This window comes from Protopterus annectens, chromosome 2.part0 (assembly GCF_019279795.1).
Source record: "Protopterus annectens isolate FY-2018-M chromosome 2.part0, PAN1.0, whole genome shotgun sequence".
In the NCBI taxonomy this organism is placed as follows: domain Eukaryota; kingdom Metazoa; phylum Chordata; order Ceratodontiformes; family Protopteridae; genus Protopterus; species Protopterus annectens.
The window spans coordinates 1,758,135,737-1,758,150,374 of NC_056728.1; the positions used below are offsets into that span (position 1 = coordinate 1,758,135,737).

Below are 14,638 nucleotides of genomic sequence, written 5' to 3' on the forward strand. Positions count from 1 at the left end.
AAGAAGGCCACTACAAGTAGAAATGGCAAGCAGATCACAAAGGAAAGCCTGAAATCTCTTACAACTGGGACTCATCCAAATTTACACATCTCCAAGCTCCATCCCTACCCTCCTTCCCACCTCCCTCTCCCCAAAGAATATAAGGGATCACCTAGGCATCTTCACGGAGCAATAGCAGGCCACCACTCAGGACACAGGAGTACTTCAAATCCTGAGACACTGATACAAGTTACATTTTCTACTGAGAACAAAATCCTCATGCAGCCCTCCTGCCTCTAGGGACCAAATAAGCTTACCCCTCCCCCACCAGAACCCTTGTACAGGATGCCATATACAGAATACCAGGTGGAGAAGGAACAGGGTTCTACTCCAGAATACTTCCAGTTGCAGGAAAAGGAACATAAGGGCCCATCTTGGATATGTTGATACTGAACTCATTTCTTAAAGTCCCAAAATTCAAGATATTAAAATAGCAATGTCTTCAAATATTCTTGTAGGAAGAGAAGAAACTGGTCACTCTTGGCTTAAATTATACAGACCTTCATATACTAATACCTAGGGTAACCAGAAGCTTCATCAGATATGAAGCATGGGGTTTTTCCCCACTGTCTTTTTGTCTACTGCACTCAAGGTACTTACCATGTGCCTGGCTCTGATGTTTGTCTCCCTGCAGAAAAAGACATTCACATGTACCAGTACAATGAAATGCTGTTGTAGAAAACGCCAAGAACTGCTGTGGCAAATGGAATCCAATGGGATAACACTAGTAAATGGTGGCAAAATACCTTGCACTTCAGCTCAGCTATGCGTTTGATTATAACCTTTTAACTTGTTCTGTTAGGATAAACACATACGACATGCATACAATACACACAACAAATACAGATCTACGGATATACACATACATAAAAAAGTGCTTATATACTAATATACAGATAGTTAAAAAAAATAAAGATCAACATTTTAAATCATCACCTATGTTGCTAGTTTATTTTTTGTTCACTATCAGTGTCGTCCGGGCCCCTACCAAAGGCCTGTTTGTCTTTACATATTTATTGTTTTAGTCCATATATATAAGAGCCTTTTCTCAGCATTACCCAATGACTTCTCAAACGTTAGTGAAGACACTGCAGCTGACATACTTTAACACTTTATCCTACTGCAAGCAGATAACCCAAATGTAATGACTGCAACAGTGAAACATGAAAAACATCAGCTCTTCTAAAAAATCTGTTCTACTTAATAAACAAATTTTACACAGTGATGATACAACTTTTGGTGTCCAGTCCAAAGACATAGGGGGCTTCTTTACAACACTGCACAGTCTGGACTTCAAAATGCACACACACATTTGTGTACGTGCACACATGCAACATGCATAACTCTGTGGGGTTCGATCCAATTGAATAACTGATACCAGTATTTTGATGTGCTGCAAAACTCTTGCAGATTGTGATTACATCTGGTAGACCTTTCCTAAATTCCATCAGTAGCATTTATTAACACACAGTGTTAAAGGAAATATTACACACAGTGAGTTGCGTCAGAAGACTAGTGTCAAAAGCTTACATGTTAAGAATTAGTCACTGCCTATAGTTAAAAAAGCAAAAAAAAAAAAAATCCATGCAAAAGTAGGACAGCCATTTTATGGCTAGGTGAGTTCACCAGTTTAGTGAGTGTTTTCAAACTCACAGGTGGGTACCTTAATTTTCAGGTTGGATGTATATCTGTCGCTGAGTCAGGACTTGAGAAAGTTCTCTCTGCAACTGTCTATACTTTTGGTTGTCAGGTATAGCATCGATTGATCTACAGAAAGCAGTTTAAAAGTGAGAAAAAAGGGAAGAAAGAAGACAAGAATAAAGAACACACAGCTGTACAGTAATTAAATAAAACTCAAGAAAAGAGTAAGGAAACATGGTATGAACAGGATCCCAAGAATTCAGAGAAGGTATATAACAGAGAAATATTCAAAGATTAAGACAATTTACCAATTAGCAAAACAGAAGTGTCTACTCTTTAATGCATTAATTTCAGTTTTTCAGCTGCTGTTTCAGCGTGGAAATAAAAGCATTTGGCTTGTTTTCCAAGAAAAGAATGACTGTACTGCATTTAAAAGTGTAGAATTACCAATGTGTTTCATAACATAAAAACAATTAGAGATAGCAGATGAAAACAAAAGTCCCTAGTGTTTATATCCAGTTTTATCTTCAATCTTCATGTTTTTGACTTGGATGAATCAAATTTGCGGCAATGGACTGCTTTTAAAACAGATAGGCAGTATAACAACTCCTCCTCTTTATTTTGATAAGTGATGCCTTCATGAATGTTGGGTAGCTGCTCCTTTGTAAATATATGCTTCATACAGTGTCCAGGCACACCCATCTCCCAAACACATCATTCCACTTTTTTCCAAAACAAAAAGGGAGTGGTTATGATATTAACTTTTGAACAGTTACACTTCTCCACATGGCTTTATCAAGAAAAACAAAGAATGACAACAAATAATGAATGAAAAAAGAAATACATGTTACCTGTCTAGATGTTCCATGCAAATGTAGTCTGATAGGGTGTACCATATACTTAACATAAATACGGTCTTAAAGTACTAGTTGCTGTATAAAGAAGAACCTTCCTTGATGACTCCCTGGTGGAGTTCATCCATTCCACTCAATCACAATTCAGCAAGTTTTCAGAAAGTAATAAAACCTAATATGCACATGATCTCAGAGGTCCTAATGCCCCTCTAGCAAGCATCAAGAATTGAATATATTTACATTAACAAGTTATTTTCAAATAAATACCTGCCTGGCTTACAGGGAACTGTGACAGAACAGGAACAGTCAACCATCAAGGAGGGTTCCATTCACAGGTTAACTGAAAATAATAATGTATTTGCTGTATCTAACACTTATGTTTCTCACTGATGACTCCAAGGCTGGGCTGAATGCCTGGAAGTAAAACACTGGTATAAAGAGACTGAACTGTACAAGGCAGAGCTCACAAGGCTAAAATAGTACAGTTGTTTACACTTACCATAAATGTAGATGTTCGAGTGTATTCACTGCTGCAGTCATTACATTTGGGTAATCTGCTAGCAGGTTGTCCTCCGTCGGCCTGATTAACAAAGTCTTGGGTCCTGCGTCGGATTGCTGTCCCTTCTTCCATGACGTCAGGTGTATAAAACATGCACCCAACGCCATTACATCAGTTTTTCTTGCCCCAGATGTCAGGTGCCCCCCTAATGGGGAGCAAATAAAATTAAAAACACAAACATATACCTCCAACCAAAAGCAAACACACCAAAAAGGCTTTCAAGCACAGTAAAAGAAAGTAGAGGTATAGCCAGAGAAAAGTAGGGGGTTGGAGGGACGGTAACCAGGACTGCAATAGTGAATACACTCGAACATCTACATTTATGGTAAGTGTACACAACTGTACTATGCTCGTGTTTCACTGTTGCAGTCATTACATTTGGGTAGATTCTCACAGCTATGGTTGGGAGGAGGAGTTTATACAGCATTAGGGCCACCTATAAGTCCCTGCAAGACAGCAGTGGCAAAGCCATCTCTGGATTTAGAGAAAATTGATAAATGATGATGCTTGGTGAAAGTATGTACAGAACCCCAGGTAGCAGCTTCTAGAATATCCCTGGTAGGTACACTTCTGAGAAAGGCTGCAGAAGTAGATGCAGCCCTTGTGGAGTGAGATCTGATCCCCTGGGGGATGGGTTTTCCATATTGCTTATAGCATAAATGAATGCAATGGCTTATCCATTTAGAAATGGTTTGTTTTGAAATAGCCTTCCCCTCTGCCCCTGCAGCAAATGCTACCAGCAATTGTTCAGATTTTCTTCGAGATTTAGTCCTGTCCAAGTAGAATCTAAGTTTTCTGTGCACATCCAAGGAATGCAGAATCCATTCCCCTTTGTTCTGTGGATTGGGAAAGAAGGTTGGCAAATGAATGGACTGATTAAGAGCCACACTGGAAACCACCTTGGGCATGATGGATTGGTTCTCAGAGATACCCTGTCCGCATGAAAGATGATGAAAGGCTCCACTGCCATAAGGGCCTGTAATTCAGATATCCTTCTAGCTGAAGTGATTGCTAAAAGGAAGGCTGTTTTCCAAGAAAGAAATTTTAAGTCTGCAGTAGCAGCTGGCTCGAAAGGAGGTAGAGTGAGCTTCGCCAAAACAAAGTTAACGTTCCAGGCAGGGGTAGGAGCTCTCCTGGGTGGTCTCAAGTTCTTTGCCCCTCTGAGATACTGCTTGAGCAGGGGATGAGAGAAGAGGGGTGGTTCTGTGTTACAGTGAGCTGAAATAGCTGAAGAGTGGATTTTAATATAGGAAAAAGACAGGCCCTTGTGAAGCATCTCAGTTAAATATTTTAAAATCTGAGGTAAACTGGGAGCTGCTGTGCTCATCCCTAAAGACTGGCTCCAGGCACAGAATCTTTTCCATTTGTCAGCATAAGATTTTCTAGTACTAGGTCTTCTCACCTCCAAGATGACATCCATCACAGGTTTGCTGAGGGATAAGGGTGAATTTAAGTGATTAGCCAGGCTGCAAGGTTCAATGTTGGAAGCTGAGGGTGCAGAATTTGCTTCTCCTGCTGAGACAGCAAGGAAGGGGTCTGAGGCAGGTGCCATGGAGATATTTGCGACACTGCGCAGGAGTGGGTACAAGTGTTGCCGTGGCCAATCCGGAGCAATCAAAATCATTCTTGGTTTTTCCTGTTTGACTTTTAGCAGAACTTTGGAGAGCAGAGGCAGAGGTGGAAAGGCGTAGACTGATAGGTTTTTCCAGCTGAGGGACAGAGCATCCACTTTCCAGGCTTCTTTGTGGAGAGTCCTTGTGCAAAACTTGTCCAACTGGTAGTTCTGGGGGAGGCAAATAGATCTATGTCTGGGTTCCCCCATTTGCTTGTCAACATGTTGAAAATCTGTGGTTCCAGTTTCCACTCGTGTGGGTCCATCAGATTTCTCTTAGTCCGTCTGCCAGTGTATTCAATTTTCCTGGCAGGAATTGAGCTTGTAGGTGCACTTGGTAGCTCAAGGCTGTGTTCCACAATGCCATAGCTGGTCTGCAGAGGGGGTATGAATGTATACCCCCATGTTTGTTTATGTACCACATAACCATGGTGCTGTCCGTCTTTACCATTAGTTGTCCTGGAAGAATGTAGTCCTTGAAGGCTGTCAGTGCATTCTGTACAGCTAACATTTATTTTTGATTGATATGTAGGTGCATTTGATTTGGGTTCCATTTGCCTGAATGCACTTCCCTGCCAGGTGAGCCCCCCATGCATAGTCTGATGCATCTGTAGTAAGGGTTTAGGCGGCAGGGGGTAGTGTGAATGGCAGTCCCTTGTTTTGGTGGCAGGCCTCTGCCCACCATAGGAATTCCAGGCGTAGGCAAGGTATGACAGGAATCATTGTTTCCAGGCTGTGACAATGTTGACACCATAGACTTTTTAAGTAACACTGTAGTTTCCTCATATGCAGTCTTACATATGGAATTAGAAGAATGCAGGAGGCCATGAACCCCAAGGCTTGCAGTATTTGTCTTGCAGAGAGCAGGGTTTTTGTGGCCACTTGTTTGAAGTAAGTTACCAAATGAATTTGCTTCTCTGGCGTGAGGAAAGCCATCTGGGCAGTTGTATTCAAGCTTGCACTCAGGAATGTAATCTGTTAAGAGGGTACCAGTTGTGATTTCTTTTCGTTTATGGTGTACCCCAGACAAGTTAGAACCCTTTTTACAAACGTCAGATGATTTAGAAGTATGCCCAGGTTTTCTGCCTGAATAAGACAAATGTCCAGGTATGGATATATTTGAATATTTCTTTGCCTGCAAAACGCAACAACTGGAGCCAGGCACTTTGTGAATACCCTGGGCGCAGTAGACACGCCAAAGGGCAGTGCAGAGAACTGATAATGCAAGTAGCCTGCTTTGAAGCGTAGGAATCTTCTGCAAGATTCCCGGACTGGGATGTGCAGGTATGCTTCTTTTAAATCTAGAGTTGCCAACCAGGCATCTTTGCCTAGCATAGGGAGTAACTGGTGAAGAGTCAGCATCTTGAATTTTGGAATGTCCAGAAAGGTGTTTAGAGTAGACAGGTCCAGAATTGGACGCCATGATTCGTCTTTTCTGGGTACCAGAAAAAGCCTGGAATAGAAACCTTGTCCCTTTTCCTCTTCTGGTACTGGTTGAATAGCTCCCCCATGTTTAAGAGGGAAAGTACTTGTTTTTGAGCCTCTGCCCACTGATTAGGGGGCAGGTCTGGCCACCCGTTTGGTGTTGGCAAAGTGTGGAAATGAAATTTGTATCCCTGGGACACTATATTTAAAATCCATGTGTCTTGGGTTATGAGTTCCCAGTTCTTTGCATGAAGAGCAATATTTCCCCCAAAGGGGCGGCTAAAAGGTAAGTGCTTGGTAATTTTAAAAGGAAGTCACTGAGACTGTCTACCATAGGGGGGGGGGGGTCTTGTTATTTCCAGATTTGGAAGTGGAGGCCCCCATTGCTTAGTTCTGAGAGTCCCCTGGAACTGAAACCTGGTGCTTTTGGTGTGTCTGGGTTTGGCTTGAGGAGATCTGTAAGGAGCTGGAAAAGGCCAATTCTTTGTAGGCCAGTGCCTACTAAATCTTGGAGGTTGCACTTGTAAGAAATCTTTAACAGTTTGCACAGATTTAGCTTTATCTTGCATCTTTTTTAGAACTTCTTCAGCCTTACTGCCAAACAGGCGGTCCTGATTTCAAGGAGCATCCAACAATTTCGCTTTAACATGCTCAGGCAAAGATTGCTCCTTAAGTCAAGCATGCCTTCTAAGCAAAGACCCAGTAACAGCAGCCCTGCAGAAGGTCTCTAAAGAATCAAAACCACATTGCAAAGTATGTTTTTCAACTTGTTCAGCAGAATGCAATAAATCCTATAAATATTTATTTTCCACACAGTCCGGAATCATTATCATGAAGTCACATTCCTCCAAGAATTCACTTTCCCTAGTCACCATCCTGGCCGCCCTTACCAGCTGACCTTTGACGATAGACCTCTTTTGTGAAAAAGGATGTCTGCTTTCAAAATGTAAATAACTATTGGAGGTGGTTTCTTTCCGATGAATTTTGGCTATGAAACAATCATTAACTCTTTCTCGAGGTCCACGTCTAAATATGCTATCTTGTCCATAGCAAAACAAGAAGTGAACCTGAGAAACTCAGTAGATGAGTTGAAAAACTCTAAGAGGGAATTGGCTACCCTTTAAGATAACGAATATGTCATCTAAAAAACGGGTATACATCAGTACCTTATCTTTAAAGAAGGAATTAGTCAACACATTCTCCCTTTCCCAATAAGCCATGACCAAGTTTGCCACAGTGGCACCACACAGGGACCCCATTGGCACACCTATCAGTTGTAAAAAATACCTTTTGTTAAATGTCACATAGTTACAAGACAAAATAATGTCTAGTAATTCGCTAACTATGCGACTCTCATCAACTGGGGCCTGCTTGATGCTCATCATGGCCGGGATCCATTCCAAAGCCACAGCATGGGGAATGGAAGAATACAAGTCCTTCACATCTATGGTCAAGAAGTGATTGTCTGCACTATACAGTGATTTATTGACACTAGACAGGAAGGACCAGGAATCTTTCGATATTTGGGGTTCACTCGCCACATTTTTTCAAGACTGAACCTACCACCTTGGTGCCAGCATAGGTGATACTACCCCTGGCACTAACCAGTGGACGCATAGGAGGGTCTATTGAGTTTTTGTGGATTTTAGGAGACCCAACTATAACGGGAATCCATGGGGCTGGTATAGACATAAAATTAAATACATCTAGGTCTAGCACCTTGTTAGTGAACATGTCATTAAAGTATGTGGATACCTGAGATAGACCAATGTTCAGTTCATTTCTCGATACTTCCTTGTATGTCTTGGAGGCTAAGATATCCTCCATTCTTCTATCATAATCGTCCACACTCACTGCTACCAGCCCACCTCCTTTGTCGGGTTGCATCACCCTGACAGAGGAGTTGCATAGTAGTTCTAATAAGGACCTTTCCTCCTTGCTAATATTAAATTTAGATGTTTGCTTAGACATCGGTTGATACAACAGGTGGCGTAGGTCAAGATCACAAATCTGTTCAAAAACCCCCAACGAGGGATGTAAAGGGGGATTATAAGTACTAGGTATATAAAAATCACCAATTTTGTTTTCTCATAAACAATTTCAAATCTATTAGAGTTTTAGCCAAATTCGCCCTCTTAGAAGGGACAAAGGAAAGTCCTTTCGCCAATAGTTCCACTAAAGTCTGTGAAGACAAAATCGGAAAAATTGTATATCTTGAAGTCCTGGCCAGTATTCATTATTATATTACATGAACTCTGGAAAGATTGATCATGTCCTACTTTTATCAGATCTGATTTCTCCTGTTCCTGGCTTCCAGCCTTGGGACTGAGGTTGAGTCGAGGCAGAGTTCTGAAAATTTGAAAACTCTGACTCTACTGGAAGATTATTAGACCTGTTCTGAGATGCCAGATGTTTGCTACGTTGGACCTGATCCAATCGGTCATTGGCATCCACTGACAGACACACTGTTCCATGAGTGTTCACACCTGATCTCAGGCCGGTAGTGATGGGTTTCATCAAGTTGACGTGTTGAAAAAGCCAAATAGTTCCCTTGGGACTTGGGGGGCTTAGGGTAAGCCACGCCATCTTTATAAGCTTTTACGTCCCTATGTAATTTCTTAATCTTATTTGCTGTGATTTTAGATATGTGTTGGTCAATACTGGTGAACGAACGTTCATAATCATACCTATACCTCAGAAAATTAGAATCATTCTTAATCTCCTCGTCCAGTTTGTTAATATCCGTAGTCATTTCATCAGCAGCCAGTTGATAATGCTTACATATTAACTTAAGGAGTTCAAAACCATGTCTATCGAAAAGCTGAATAAGATCCAGGTGGAAGGCTGAACCCTCCACTAACCCCGTAGGGTATTGCCATGATCTGAGGCCTTTAGGTACTACTTTAGAACGTTGGCATTCTCCAAAATACGCTACCTCTAATTGAATTTTCCTTAGTTTAATGAGTTTCTGATCAAACAAATTCAATTTACTAGGTATATCAATGTCTATGGACGTACCTTGTTCTGTACTGTTGTTGCCATTGTTTTCATGAAAAGAGAAAGAATGATTCAACCACTGGTTCAGTTTACAAGACGTTGTAGTTAAATCCACCACCGGCGGTACACTCAGTGTTTGAAGAGAGGCAATCCCCTGGGGTCGATTAACATCCATTCATGATTCCTCATTGACCCTAGCTCCTACCCCATCATTGGCTCTCGTCTGCTGTTGGACATCATTGTAAAGATGTGCAGGTCCCACTGACCCTGCAGGCAATGTAATAAAATTACTTGCACCAATCACTTCAACACTATTAGCCTGAGGAATGTTGGTGAAATTGGCCCTAGTGTTCTGTTGGGATCCTAGGATATCCTCCACACTGTTGGAAAGGGTGTTCACTTTTTGTGAGAGGAGTTCTATTAACTAGGTTAAATTACCCGCTTCCACCTCCGTAGGTGACCCGATCGGCGAGACCGGCAAGGCTTCCATTACTTAAACAAACACTCACGACAGACCAAGAAAAATAAAAACTGTACGAAACCCAAATGTTAACAAAAGCCTTCCAGTCGTTCTCCGGTAGGTAAATGAGTCAAATAGGATGACATAAATTCTCCAGGAACGTAAATTACACTCCACACTTTATTTTTAAGCTTAAAACATCCAGCTTTTTGTCAGTTAATGAAAACCAACTTCCTCAGAATGGAAAAAAACGTCATGAACATTCAAAACCTTACTTATAGTTTTATATCCCCTCACGTGGTTTATGTGACAAAAAACATATTACAATTCTTAAAAAAACATCGGGTTAGTTCAAGTCGTAATCATCTTCTTCTTTCGGCTTTTCCCGGTTAGGGGTCACCACAGCGGATCACCTGTCTACTCATGATTGGCAGTGGAGTTTTACAGTGTTGAGTTGCCAGCCCGGCACCCAACCTTCCACAGAAGGCACACACACACACACACACACACACACACACACACACACACACACACACACACACACACACACACACACACACACACACACACACGCACTCACACCTAGGGCCAATTTAGAGTGTCCAATCCACCTGCAGCATGTCTTTGGGATGTGGGAGGAAACTGGAGCACCTGGAAGAAACCCACGTGACCACAGGGAGGACATGCAGACTGCACAGAAGACACCCCAGCCGAGGATCGATCCGGAGAACCTCTTGCTGTGAGGCGACAATGCTAACCACTGCACCACCGTGGCCGCCCTTAGTTCAAGACGTAATATCAGGAACAAATAAAATTAAATTATTTACCCATTTTAAATAAGACCATTACCAGACAAGCTATTTCTACCCCTGGTCAGGCCCCTAGAGTAGTCCACCTTGCAGTTTCATCCTGACATACAGTCTGGATGCAAAGGAGATTGTTTCTATTATTCAAAAAAATTGGAGTTTGGTGATGCAAGAAGGTTCTGCCCAAAATAAATTGGCCGAATTTCCTAAGGCAGTTTTCAAAAGGGGTCTTAACTTTAAAGGCTTACTCTAGATGAGGCCGAGGGTTTCTAATTTTAGATCAGGCATGTACAAATGTAACGTGTAGATTTTGTAGGTTTATTCAAACGGGCACCTCCTTTGTAATCAGGGGTATTAAGTATGGCATCCAGTGTAGATTCAACTGTGCCAGTACCCATGTAGTTTATTTGGCCAGGTGTTCCCACTGTCCGGTTTTCTATATAGAAAAAAACAGATGGAAAACTGCAGGAACGTATGTATGAACATAGGTATGCTATCAGGAAGGAAAAATTGGAGAATGCCTTGGCCAAACATATAATGGAGAACCCCCACCATGAATTTGTTTTTTCTGTTATTGATCAGATACAATCGGAAAAAAGGGGGGGACCGGAATCTCTGTGGTTGGAGATGAAGGAATTGGTATGGCAGTTGAACCTGGATGCTTGTCATTATCCCGGCCTAAATGGTATGTTGTCCATAACATGTCTATTTAAACTCAAGAGTTTGGAAAGATGAAACCTAAGTCAATTCCTAGTTTCAGGTTTTTGTTTTTATGTATATTTACAGTTAATATACATGCCTTTATGACAGAATAGACTACCTTCTGTTTACTGTTCAGGTTTTTTCTATCATATGTAGAACCATGATCATGAGAACAGGAGGGATATTCATTTGAGTAACAATATTATTTGTATTATTTTATTTTATCTTATTCAAATCTTTAGTGGTTCTTTATGATGGAGTATGAGATAATCATATTTAAATTCATTGCAATATGATTAAGTATAGAGTTTAGGATTATACTTATGTATCCATTCATATGTTTTTTGTTTAGCCCTACATAATACGACCTATGGGTTATAATAAGAGCTCATATAGTAGCGTATTGGAGTTTTAATGTAATAGAATTTGTGTTCTTGCTTCGTCACAATGTCATTCTGTATTATGATTCAGACACATGTAGAACACCCAGACAGTTATTGACAATTACAGAACGGCCGTGATGTTTGTTTAATATTAAGCACTTTGTATTTTCATTTTTTAATTCAACCATTTATCATATTGATCAGTGTTTATCAATTTATTGCTGAGTAGCGATTTAGCAAGACTATTTTATGGAGTATTCAGCTGTTGGAGATCGGAGTGTTTACATGTATACACATTTTTAAACATTTTAACAAACAGATTTGTTTTAAATGTTGCCAGCTTACAGCTTTCACAGTTTTTATTTTTTTTTATTTTATTTGTTCCTGATATTACGTCTTGAACTAACCCGATGTTTTTTAAGAATTGTAATAACATGGTTTTTGGGCGGCCACAGTGGTGCAGCGGTTAGCATTGCCACCTCACAGCAAGACGTTCTCCGGTTCGATTCTTGGCTGGGGTGCCTTCTGTGCGGAGTCTGCATGTCATCCCTCTGGTCACGTGGGTTTCCTCCGGGTGCTCCGGTTTCCTCCCACATTCCAAAGACATGCAGTAGGTGGACTGGACACTCTAAATTGGCCCTAGGTGTGAGTGTGTGTGTATGTGCCTTCTGTGGAAGGTTGGGCGCCGAGCTGGCAACTCAACACTGTAAAACTCCACTGCCACTCATGAGCGGACAGATGATCCACTGTGGCGACCCCTAACTGGGGAAAAGCCGAAAGAAGAAAAAGAAGTAGTAATAATATGTTTTTTGTCACGTAAACCACGCGAGGGGATATAAAACTATAAGTAAGGTTTTGAATGTTCATAACGTGTTTTCCGTTCTGAGGAAGTTGGTTTTCATTAACTGACGAAAAGCTGGATGTTTTAAGCTTAAAAATAAAGTGTGGAGTATAATTTACGTTCCTGGAGAATTTATGTCATCCTATTGACTCATTTATCTACCGGAGAACGACTGGAAGGCTTCTGTTTACATTTGGGTTTCGATCTGTCAGGTTTACTAGGAGCCGGAGGCAGGGAATCAGGGGCCATACTGGATTCCGAAAACACATCAACAATGTCTAGTACAGGAGGTATAGCCAAAGGCCTATGCTGAGGTAGAAGGAGGAAATCCCTAAGCCTCTTTTTATAGAATCAGAAAATTCCTGACTTTCCCAGTGGAAATGCCCCCTTAAGGTATGTAAAGTTTCCCCAAAAGAAAAATCTTCAGGAGGGGAAGCAGAGGGGAATGGAATCCTCTGCATCAGAATCCTCATAAGTAGGTATGGACAAATCCAGGTCATTAGAAGAGTCAGAAGAAACAGAATCCTGATCAGAAGGTTCATAATCAAGCTCAGCCCTAGGCCTCTGGGGGGGGGGGGGGGGTTGACTACCCCTGATTAGAGTAATTAGATCTTCAGCCATTTTGATCATTTGTTTTTTAGGCATAGGAGCTTGAACATGTGGCCTGAGAGTCTTTTTTTTAGAAATAGATTGAGATTTAGGCCTTAGTAATGAAGGTGGAGTCGATTTAATATGCAAGTCTGTAGGCCTGAATACACCCTCAGAAGCCGGTGCCTGCACAGCGGCTCCGGACCCATCCAAGGTAGAGACATCCGTGGGTTCCGTAGGTGAAGCATCTCGCAGCATACCGGACTCCGAATGGGTCTCAGTAGTGGCCTGCGAATTAGAAGTAGCGAGTATCAGGGGCTGCGAAAGCACCTCACTGAGTACCGGCGAACTGGCGACTGCTTAGGAGAAGCGTCATCAGCAGTTTTGGACCTCGGCGGCCTGTCTCTGTCTTTATCTTCTCATTTTTTTGGAATTCCGGTAGTCTGATGGCTAACCAACGACATTTCTGGATAATTAAACTGAGAACCGAAATATTTGGAGGCAAAAATCCGACGACAGATAGTGTGCTGATTATATAAAGCACAAAACCGACAGCAATGTACGTTGTGGTCAGGGCCTAGGCAAGGAATACAGTACGAATGAAAATCTTTGTGAAGTATTTGCTTTCCACAAGTAATGCAATTATTAAGTTTTACTGGCATCGGTAAGGAGCAAGAAAAAGTTTCCCCAACGGGGTACTTAGCTTTAAGTTGAAGACTTTGATTCTGAAACTCGAAAACGAAAATTTCAGGAGTCGGCTGACCGGCACTTGCGAACAGCTTCTGCTTCGGGCACCGCACGGCAAGTAAGACTGATGTAATGCCGTTGGATGCATGTTTTATACCCCTGATGACCTGATGTCATGGAAGAAGGGACAGCAACCGACGCAGGACCCAAGACTTTGTTAATCAGGCAAACTGAGGGCAACCTGCCAGCAGGTTACCGAAATGTAATGACTGCAACAGTGAAACACGAAGAACAGAGACTTAGTATTTCTGCGTCTGTTGCTGTCGCTTGAAGACTGACATCAGGTCGTTAGGAGTATAAAGGAAGGCAGCCGATGTCATTACATCAGTTTTTCTTGCCCTCACCGGTCAGAAGCCCCCAAAGTAGGAGGCCAGGCTCTGGTTTCAGGACCCCACCAGTGGAAAAAATACCAATATGTCCCTTCTAAGGAAAGGAGAACAACAAGGAAGAAAAGTAACAAAAAGAAAAAGGGGGCTGGAGGGAGGAAACCAAGACTGCAACAGTGAAGACACTCTAACACCTACATTTATGGCAAGTGTGCACAACTGTACTATGTTCTTCGTGTTTCACTGTTGCAGTCATCACATTTGGGTAAGATTCCCAAAACTGAGGAAATGGGTGGAGGCAGCCGAGGATGCTAGGGGCTGGGTAGCATGCCCTGCAAGACTGCAGAGGCAAAACCTGCCCTGGATTTAGAAAAGAGAGGCAGGTGGTAATGTTTGTTAAAGGTGTGAACAAATGTCCCGGTGGCAGTCTCCAGGATGTCCCTGGTGGGGACCCCTCTGAGGAATGCTGCAGAGGTGGGGGTACTAACCCCCTTGGATGGAGGCTTGTCATGCTGCTTGTAGCAGAAATGGATGCAGTCTGCTATCCATTTGGAAATGGTTTGCTTGAAGATGGCTTTGCCCTCTGCCCTTGAAGCAAAGCTAACCAGCAGTTGATCAGATTTTCTGAAGGGTTTAGTCCTGTCCATATAGTATCTGA

At 42.0% G+C, this 14,638-nt stretch overlaps 1 protein-coding gene across 3 annotated transcripts in view; it reads right to left on the reverse strand.

Moving 5' to 3' along the window:
- The window catches only part of CAPZB (capping actin protein of muscle Z-line subunit beta), a 1,142,657-nt gene that overhangs the window by 133,726 nt on the left and 994,293 nt on the right, over positions 1-14,638 (reverse strand). The window contains exon 9 of one of the 3 annotated variants that reach the window (XM_044061787.1): positions 1,703-1,806. The exons of 1 other annotated variant lie outside the window; for it this stretch is intronic. In XM_044061787.1, coding sequence (XP_043917722.1) covers positions 1,704-1,806 — 103 coding nt within the window. In that variant the 3' untranslated portion in view covers position 1,703. Of the gene's footprint in view, positions 1-1,692; positions 1,807-14,638 lie in introns of all 3 variants that reach the window. One more of the 3 variants, XM_044061788.1, reaches the window with a different exon arrangement.